Source organism: Corvus brachyrhynchos, unplaced genomic scaffold, assembly GCF_000691975.1.
Source record: "Corvus brachyrhynchos isolate BGI_N302 unplaced genomic scaffold, ASM69197v1 scaffold26, whole genome shotgun sequence".
In the NCBI taxonomy this organism is placed as follows: Eukaryota; Metazoa; Chordata; class Aves; order Passeriformes; family Corvidae; genus Corvus; species Corvus brachyrhynchos.
In genome coordinates this window covers 12,587,496-12,597,977 of record NW_008239324.1, presented here as the reverse complement: position 1 = coordinate 12,597,977, position 10,482 = coordinate 12,587,496, and the positions used below count along the sequence as shown (strand labels likewise).

Sequence of the window (10,482 nt, the reverse complement as noted above, 5' to 3'; positions counted from 1 at the left end):
CTGGGCATTCCCAAGACAATTACAATGTTTTCTGAGTATACAAAAGAACTAGGATATTTTGCAATCAAGAGTCTGAGTTTATGCTTCTCTCCTTAAGAGCATTCAATTTCCATGGACATTCATTAGCAGGAGGTTAAAACACAATGGCAGAAGAGAATGGACTGCTTTTATGTCCATGTGGTAGTAAACACTTCAAGCTAGAAATGCGAGTTCAAAATAAAAACCTCTCTGTGGTGCTTCCAAATTAGTAGTAAAGCAACAAAAAACACACAAATTTCACAGCTTTTTTACTGAAAATTTAATTTTACAAAATACCCTTTTCCATCAAAGAAACTTCCCTGCAAGGTACATGAACCTGGCATTTTATAGACCTGTACAGTGAGATATCAGAGAGGTTTGAAAGAAGGAAAAAAACTTTTAGCAGACACCTAGCTGCAAAACCTACAGCAATGTGAATACAAGTGTGTCTTAAAATGCTAAAGCAAGTAATGCAATATAATTGGTGAATCTATTTGAAATGTGAAAAGTTTCCTTAAAATGGTCCATATGGTATGTAGAACATCACAGCTGGCACAAAACTGCCTGTATTTAGGTTTAAACACAAAAACAATGTATGTAAGGAACAGCTTTTGAAAAAGAACCCAAGTGCTGCTATCATAAGGCAAACATATACAAAGGTGCTGACAGCACACAGGGAAACCGACAAAATAAGATGAATACTCAAGTGTTCAAACACTGAACTGTTTGTTTTCCTAATGCTGCCAGTAAACGTTGAGGAGATAACTGGTGCCAAATTACCACAGGACACCCTGGTAACTGGGTGGGTGCTACGGAGAGGCTTTATATCATCTCCAGAGAGGTGAAACCAGGCAAGACTGCTCGTGCTTGGGCTTGGCAGCACCTACTGAGTCTGCTGCATCCTGGAAGCTTTGAATTTGGAAATCCTCTTGATAGGTTCTTCTGGGGCGTCGGACAAAAGTTCCTCTGATTTGCGCTCCAGAATGGTCGGCAGCACTGGGTGAGCAAGGACTGGGTGTGGTATTAAGGAGGGAGACAAAGGCTCCTTTTCTATGACAGTTCCAGAAAATGCCTGCAACAGAAAAGAATATTCAGAATGAGCTAATAAAATGCAAATGTGAAGCTCTGCCCATAAGGTCATTACCCTATATTAGCCTGATTAGAATTGTTATTTCTTCTAATCAAAAGTAAAGAAATATCCTTAAATCAATGATTGTTGCCTGCATAAGTAACCACACTGTAATTAACCTCAAAATAAAGCTTGTTCAAAGATGACTGAATGAAAGACAGTGTCTTAAAAGTACTACTTAATCTCATTCCTACTGCATAAATGATGTAAAAATTTGCTTCCTCACTGACACACGCTCAAGAAATAAAACAGCTGATGTAATACACAGTTTCGTTTTGGATAAGAAATGCAGAGACTTTGCAAAGTTGATGTCAGCATTTCCATCATACGTCATTGTATGACTTAGTATCTCCTAACTGCATCAAGCTGAAACACTGCATACAGACCCTCAAGCACGTATTTTGTTTGTTCTTCCTACCAAATATGATCAAAAAATGGTGAAAGCAATTTATATGTAAGAGAACAGCATACTCGCTTCCAACTGTCTCTCTGTAAAAGGCCTAACAAAAACATTTAATGTTTAAAAATTATAATTTATATGCAGCCAATTATGTGACAATCCTTTTCAACTTAGCAAAGGAATGACCATGATTCTTGGAAAACACTGGGAAACATGCAGCTCAGAACTACTTTTCATAAACATAATTAAGAACCAATCACTCCACTATGTATTGAAAACAGAAAATACAGAATGCCCAAGGACAAGGGGAAGCAGCTCACATCCAAGGTCTGATGCTCATGCCGGGCACAAAGGAATGCACACCAGATTTAGTCACTATGCTTAGTTCTGCTATTTCATAACTCAGTTACCAAAAAAAACAAAGCAAAACAAACCAGCCATTCTCTTCTTGCAGAACCTGCAAAAAAAGCAGTGCTTTTTTGTTTTCTGCTCCAATAGCCCAAGTGTGCCTAAAGCTGTGCCGGTATAACTCTGTTAATCTAACAAGAAGCTCATTTTCAAAAACAGTAAGCAAAACACAAACTAAGTGATGGTGGTAAAATTAGAAATAAAAAAAAAGTTAGTGTGTTGCAAATGGTAATGCAGAAATAATGTATTTCAAACACCCACAAAAACAACCAAAAGCAAAACAACAGCATTTAGGGAGGCACATCTGACTGGAGTGCTTTGCTCAATCTCCTTCAGTTGCTTAGAAAATACATTACATTGTAGAGAATAATCATGCCAGGTTCAGGTAACAGACTGATGGATAACATTTAAAGTGTACTTAGACGTTTTATAAAAATATAGCAAATGTATTCCAGAAAGTATACAATGTAGAGTGCTAACTTGAATGAATCTTCACATCCTGCCTGGGTTCATCTGTAGCTGTTTGTATGAAAAATGGTGATAAACAATAGCTTTCATGAGGAATTAATTTCTTGTCAAAAATAATTTTTGTAAAAACAGTGTTTCCATTGAACTTGCCCATTGCAGTGGGAACCACTGAAGACTCAAGTTTTATCTAGTTTGAAAAAATTAGTGTTATTACAAAACAAAAATGAGTATGCCATGTCATGAATTTCTACATTTAATTCTTGTATTCACCCAGTCACTAAAGCAACTGTACACTTTCCCTTATGTCGTACAGTTTTTATTTTATGATGAAGCCCTGAACTTTCCAGAAAATGTGTAAACAGATTTGTTTGGGATCACTAATGGCCTAGTCTGGAATAGGATAAGTAGGGGTGCAGTGCTTCCTTCCACCAGGCAATTTCTCTGCTATTGGCACGTCAAAATAGTAATTCACCTGATTATCTGTGTGTTTTAAAACTTGAAACAGCCCCTGGAAATTAGCTGTCTAGTAGTTCAACACAGGTTAGAGAATCACTTCTTCCCTTTCATCAATTACAAAGTACAGATTTTCCTCTTTTTGTCTAAAATCCTGCTGTATGTCCTGCAGTGAAATGGTCAGGATGGTCCAGCACACAGGACACTGGTTTTGCTAACACCAGCAAGTGACTGGTTTATCGATCTTTATGGAAGTGAGCAGCTCCTCCCCTCTGCCCCCAGGATGTGTGTGACAGAAGCCTGTCACCTGGTATGTCCTTCTGAAGCAAACTAGGTAGGAGTTAGAAAATTATTTTAAAGAAATCAAACTGATGGTATAGGCAACTACAGTCATTAGATTTCTCATTTTTATCCCTGCCAACAATCAATAATTAATTAAAAACTGTACCTCGGTTGTCCCTGAAGAGGGAGGAAGCTTTTTCGGTAGCTGCTGCTGCCCTTCCTCCTCCTCTTCCTCCAGAATGCCTTCGCTGTTGTCACTCTGAGTAGCTTCATCACAGCTAATACTCCTCTGAACTCCTCGTCTGTCATCAAACTCAGCAGCACTGTTCTCACTGGTATCGCTACAAACACTGTTCTCTCTGCTTCGAGACTTCAGAATTGATTTACGAGGGACATATTCTCCATTCACAACATCAACAAAGACTCTATAAAGGAAAATGTTAGCTTTAATAAACCATTTCAGGATCAGATGACAAATTTACAGTGATCTTGCTTTGTCTTCTGTACAAATTAATTATGATGTGCTTTCCCAACTTTTTGCTGCAGAATCACAATACTGTACCTTCAGAGGCACTTTATTTACCAATGTACAAGAATCAATTCTGCAGAGAATGCTGTTATGCCCTTTATTCAAGCATTAAGTTGGTACTTTCTTTCAGCAGAGTATGTATAGCTCTTCGAAAAATGTTAGAAAACAATAAGGTGTGAGTTAGGAAAAAGTTAGAAAGAAGGTAAACTAAATTATTACCAGGGTTGTTTCTGTAAAGAGAAATCAGAAGATCACAATGTGGGAATGTTTTCTAGAGTTAATTCCTTGTCAAATGTAGAATACAAAAACAAATACTTGAAACATTCATTGCACATGGAAAGGATGGAGCTTTTTCCTGACAAGTGTCATAATCTGCTTTCAATTAGAAACAAAATTTTAAAAATCAGCTTTTAAGATCAGATCAACAGGAAGACACTTCTCAAGTATTAACAGACTGTGAACTGACAAAGATGGCTCTTGTGCTCCCTCTCCATGACTTGAGAAAGTCAAGGGTGGGTGGAGGAGAATGAGAGGACCATGCCAATTTTATCAAACTCATAAAGGAAAAGCCCAATGACTGGATGAATTTTAAGGGTGTTATTTGTTTCTAGCAGCCTTATTGATCAGGCACTTATGGAAATACATCTCTACAGAAGATGGAGTTCCTTTGCAGAGCTCAGGGAGAGCAGCACGAAACAATCTTTTGCTCATCTTCAACCCCAGCAGCTGCAATTACAGAATGTGGTTTTACTTTTCACACTTTGTGGCATGTTTAACATATTCAGGTACCCAAATATACAGACATACAGTGGGATTTTCACAAGCACTTCATCAACCCATCCAATAGGTGTCTGTGTTTATCTTTACAGACCTAAATACTTGTTTTATCTCTCCTGTCACCTTAGCTTAGTGTTTTCTACAATCCCCTAAGCCCAGCACTGTTTTTCAAGCTCTCTGTGTGTGGGTGTCGTACAGGCGAGTAATATTTTTTATTGAGAACAGAGAAAGTGTCACACTGAGGCCAGGGAGAGGGAATGCAAGAGGAACTACGCAAGCAAAGAGCTGAGTATGTTTTGAAGAGACAGAAAGGAAGAGACAGAACCCAGCAAACTGATAACCAGGAAAGCAGGAGTATTACAAGTGGTAGCTCTGGTCAGTTCTGTCTGAAAACAGAGAAAAAAATGGCAGCGAATTAACCAGAATACATAACATAACTGCTGCATTCCTTCCTGAGGATGGTATGTACTGGCAAATTTACCTCAAATTCAGAAGCTCTGAAAAAGCAGGTAAATGACAGACTGCTATTTGGAAAAGGAAGCATTAAGCTCAGAAATATTTTATGGATATGAAAGCACGGAAACCATGCAGAAGGCACAAACTTTCATTTTTAAGTAGTAAATTCAGTTCCAGCTGTTTCTTTCAGGAAACCATAGGCTGGGTTTCACACTCTCAGTGGACAGAAATGAAAGGAGAAGGTCTCCTCAGGGGAAAGCTCCCATGCTAAAGCCATAATTTACCCACCGGTAAATGTCTGCTGGGGTTTTGATGTTGGGCAGCTCTGGAGTTGCATGGCCATTGCCACTGCTGTTCTTCCTTTTACGCTTGGCCTCTTCCTTCTTTTCACTGAATTTCAAAGTAGTATTTTTTCCTGTGTTTATTCTTACCTGAAAATTGAACACAAATGATGGTCTAGACCATAAAATCAACAATCGCCAGGAAGATCAACTGACTCCTGACATTCTCTTACCCAAGCAGATGGGGACTAGGAAGCATAGGTAAGTTAAACAAATGTATGAATGGTAACATTCATAGTGTGAACTGTTTATTCTCTACCACTTGCACTAGGCTGGGGCATTTCTTTGCACTAATGTGCACATATTTTGCATATAATATATGACAGTCTGCTTATTCAAGCTCTGCTCAATAGCTGAGCTGTTCAAAGGTCAGTTTAAAGGCAAGTAAGAAGTCATTAAAAAAACTCCTACATAGGATACTGCCTTTTACAACAGCCAGAAGCCAGAACAGCAAGGCAGACATTTGAAGATCTCTTTTTTAATACCATATTTAGGACTGCAGGATCTAAACAGTGGGTTTTAATCATTTGAAAAAAAAAAACCCAAATGTCACCTCCAGCTAGCACTCTACTGCATCTACAGATCTAAAATTTTCAGGTTTAGGTATGGCATATATATTTTATGTAATCTCTTGAGCAAAAGATAAAAATTAAATAAAGTACAAACCCTTTTAGGTTCCACAGTGTGAGAGAAAAAAATAGTTGGAACAGAGTTATCTCCAACATCTCTGTCATCTTCATCATCACTGTGATAGTAAGTAGAGCCATTAACTTGGCCCACAAACAAGTCTGAATTTGCTAGTTCTTTATGGAAGTCGCCCTGAGTAATACAGTCTTCTGCCCTACATGTCCCGTTCACATCTATCCTATTATCTTCCTTCTCCTCTTCAGAAGAGGTTTCATCTTCTCCATTTGTCTCAACTGTATCAGGCATCCTATGGAATGAAAAATATCTAAGTGAACAGAGGGAATTCATGCTCTTGAGAGACACAAAACACAAAATCATGAACTAGCCTGCATATAACTTTCTTTACCCAGGTACTATATTTTTGGACAGACTGTGGAACTTCTTTGTGCCCTGTAACAATGACTGTGTCCTTCCCACATCAACTGGAAATACCAAAGCTGTGACATCATGGCTAACAACCCATGAGGATCAGAATAGATCTAAGGATGTCATTGAGCATTAAATGTGTAACTCCCACATGGAAAACTATGGATTTTCATAGCCTGTGGGAAACGAATTTCACTTCTTCCTCTTCATCTTAAAGAAAAAACACCAGAATGGTGGACTGCTGTGGTTGCACAGAGGCAGATTTTAGCAGCTCTGGTGTTGCAGTGCATGCTTTGTTCATGTTCCACCCTTCTTCCACCTATTATAATTTTAATTCCATCTGTCTGGTCAGCTACTTGCCCTGCTGGTGAGATCCTCTGTGTGCCAACAGCCTCACACACCTACAGCTCTCTGAACTCCAGGCCTGCCTGTGACACAGCAGCACGGTACCTGTCAAGTTCACCAAGGATCTCTTCTTGTCTCTCGAGCTCTTCTAAGCGGGCCCACAGCTCCTCCTCTGACTGAAAACGGCCCATTGATTTTGTATCACTTCCATTTGCTGGAAAATCTACCTCAAAAACATTTGATACTTTTGGCTTTGAATGAGGTCTGTGAGCAGTTCGGTATTTTCCTGTGTAACAAAAAGTAAGATGCGATTACTAAGGCGACTGACCAAAAAATCCAACCAAAAAAAATCCAACAAAAAACATTTGAGGGGTGGGAAAAAATCCACAAAGGAACTAAGGAACATGGGCAGAACATTTTCCATTTCAAATTATTGTTTAACTGTTTAAGTGAAACTGTCAATGAACCAGAGCACCAGCACAGGATAATAGTCTCCGGATGTCACAGAAATACCGAGGCAAAGCAGAGATGTTTATTTACAAAGCAGGAGCCACTGATCCTGTGACAGTTTTTTTACAATGTGGGGTTTTTCACCTCTTGTGCCAAACAGTAGATTTTGATTTGATCTGATAGATACCAACATGTGAATGTGACATTTACTCACTGTCCCATTAACAGCACATTTTATTAACTGGGAAAACAAACCTAGTTTGTATTTCAGTTCATTTTTTAACAGTCACCTATATTTAAAAAGCAGAGTCTTATTGTTTTGGATTTTTTCTTAAATTTATAATGAAGACCATTAAAAACTATCTCCAGAATCACCTGGAAAATCTGATCAAAATCCAGCCATTATCAATCACTTACTTGGTGAAAAAGATCCACTCTGAAAATCATACAAAAACCTGCCTTTAAGAAATAATAAACCCCATTTAAAGTTTCAGAGGTGACCTGAGATACACACTTGTGAGCACATGGTAGTCAGTGACAAGTACTTGCATTTAAAAGCCTTGCTCCCTGGTAAAACAGTGCATCCATTGAGGATGGGGAATACCTTCTCCTGTTTGAGTGCTGTCTGGCACATAGGGAACAAATCCTAATGCTTCTGATCTGTCTGGGTGAAGGACAGGCCTGCATGTTTAACCCCCTCTCCCCAAGACCAGCAGCTCCCAGGGGCACTGCCTGTTCCTGACAGCTCCCAGGCAGGCTCCCAAGGAAGTTCCCTGCCCTCTGCCCATTACCACCCCGCACAGCTCCTGCACCTCCTCACAGGAATGAGGACCCATCCCCTTCCACCACTGCCACAAATGCAGTGGGACTCCAGCGGCTCTGTGGGTCTTTATGAAACTGCTTTGTGATTCTAATCAACAGTAATACAATGGCTTCATTACTCAGCATCCTTCATGTTTTAAAACTCTATTAACCAACTGTGCAGCCATTTTTTTTAAATTTTAAGAACTCATGGCTTAAAGATATCCTTATTCAAATACGTCAGCTTACACTTTAATCCTGAGTTAAATACAAATTCAACAGCAACATTAAAAAGCAAACAGGTGACTGCAAGTAATGCTGGAATGTGTGTCCCCTACTCTTCCACGGGACAGCACTTTTCATCATCTCATTAAGAAAAGGCTGAAATGTGTTTTATTGAGATTTGAATATAAATTGAGGTAAGCCAAGCAATCAGAGTAACTTGTGAGGATTTCATCTGGTATAATTACAAAATTAATAAATAAAATTGGAAGGATTAGTTAACAATCTATTTCAATTTGATTTCCAAATTGTGCCCTCCCAACTTCTGTTACCCTTCAGTATTAACAACTGACTTGACTACCGAGGTAAGCACATGGCTTCCTGAACACCAGCAAGTGCTTCAACATGCCAGTGATTCTCCCTCCTAATTCTAACACCACTTCTGCCAGTTAGGAAACCAGGTCAGATCAAAAAGGTTACAGGGGGTAACTTTGTTGGAGCACTTTCTGCTCCAATATCCACTGTGCTCACTCAGTGTTACCTCAAAGCCCCACCATTAACTTCATCTACGAACCAAAAAAAGTGAAGTAGTAAAATCCAGAAAATGAAGAGGTAGCAAGAAAATAAGCAAATGCTCAGGATAATTGTTTTTGCCTTCCTCTGAGATACAGCCCATTTCCACATGAACAAAACCAATTCCTGGGCTGATGAAGCCCTGCCCACCTCAAAATAATCACTAATATGGTCTTTGAGCTACTTCTCTCTCCGTCACAGTACAGACTGGTACGGAGAGAAAACACTGGTAATTTTCACTTAACAGATTTTCAGCAAAAATTAAGATACTTTTAGAGGACAATACTGACGAAGGAAGTTTAGGATACAAAAAATGCTGCACAAATGCTGACCTGGCATGCACAGCATGGTGCTGCATTAACACTGCTCTTGTGGGATGCATTTCCTAGGATGTTACTCCTCCTGTTTTGCAACAACATCTACCCACAGCAGAGACACCCCCTTAGTCAGCCTTGGCACATAAAGATTACTGTGATTTATTCTAGGAAAACCTAACACTTAACTGCCCAGCTTAGCCCTCTGCAAATCACAAAAACTACTGCTCTTCCTAAAAATGTCCAAGCGATGCAATTTTTAGACTGTAAAATTACTTGTGCCTCCAACTTTGTCCGAGTCCTATCAAACACTGCTTCAGATAGCACAGAAATTATCCAATTCCTTAGCACAACTACCTTTGCTTCCCAGTGTCCTCTCCAGTAGTCTTTGGGAAGCATTTCTGCAGTCCATGTGCAGGAGCTGCACACGGGGATTGCTGCAGTGTTGGCTTCCTGCCAGTCGTGGAACACCCCAGGATGAGAAGCTCACGTTGTCCCTTGATGTCTCATCCCTGTCCGTGCTTCATCCCCGCCCTGCTGACACTGATCACATGCTTTCCCCCTAACAGGCAGAGTCTGGGTTTCTCTCGTTTCCTTCTGTTGTAAAACTCACACTGATGCAAAAAAAAAAAAGTCTTCTCCAGTCCTCTCTCCTGGAGCCAGCCTAATTTATTTTCTGCCTCTCTTCCAGAAAACTTCAAACTCCCAGTGTAGACACTTCAAAGGAAAAACACCACCCAAATGTCTAGCTGATGGCTACCAAGGGATAGCAGAGAATCCACATGAAATTGAGGGACAGAATCCAACTTACCTTAGGATTAGTGATTTTTTTATTTGAATAAAGCAATTCTTTTAATGTAAAAGACATAGTGAAATGAACTAATTTCATACAATCCCACATAAGGAGTATTTTGCTTACTGGTATTTCAAGACAAACGTTTATTTTAAATCAATTACCTTTTGTTTCAATGCTGTCATCGTCAATTTCTTCTCTTATGTCAACATATTCACCTGCAGCCTTATCAGAAGGAAGGAAAATTAGGATTAATACATATAATGCAGTGATTTAATAACAGTCTAAATAAAATAAGCCACAGAAACAAATACAGTGATATGCAAGACAGAAACAACTACATTATTCACACCCTTTTATCAACCGTAATATCCATCATTTTTCAGATTTTTAAAACTATCACAAAATTAGGTTGAAATAAAACAAGACACTTACATCACTCATTTTCTGCAAATCTTCTGTGAATTCAACTCGTGATTCAAAATTCTTCATGACTTTTTGCAAATCATCCAGTGCTTTCCTTACATCTGAAAAAGAAAATTACAATTGCTCTGCAAAACATGACATATGTACCCGCAGCATTAACATTTTAACTGAAGTAATTTCACGCTGGAAATATAATGAATTATAATGCAGCTTTAATGAAAAAAAAAAGCTAACTTTTCCTCAT

The 10,482-nt window shown here is 39.0% G+C and overlaps 1 protein-coding gene across 1 annotated transcript in view; it reads right to left on the bottom strand.

The window, feature by feature from the left end:
• Positions 1-270: 270 nt before the first annotated feature.
• The window catches only part of URI1 (URI1, prefoldin like chaperone), a 32,382-nt gene continuing 22,170 nt past the window's right edge, over positions 271-10,482 (bottom strand). The window contains exons 4-10 of the mRNA XM_017741024.1: positions 10,248-10,339; positions 9,977-10,037; positions 6,765-6,945; positions 5,928-6,195; positions 5,209-5,351; positions 3,325-3,583; positions 271-1,090 (exon numbers count right to left, since the gene is read on the bottom strand). Of these exons, the coding sequence (XP_017596513.1) occupies positions 902-1,090; positions 3,325-3,583; positions 5,209-5,351; positions 5,928-6,195; positions 6,765-6,945; positions 9,977-10,037; positions 10,248-10,339 (1,193 nt within the window). The 3' untranslated portion in view covers positions 271-901. The remainder of the gene's footprint in view (positions 1,091-3,324; positions 3,584-5,208; positions 5,352-5,927; positions 6,196-6,764; positions 6,946-9,976; positions 10,038-10,247; positions 10,340-10,482) is intronic.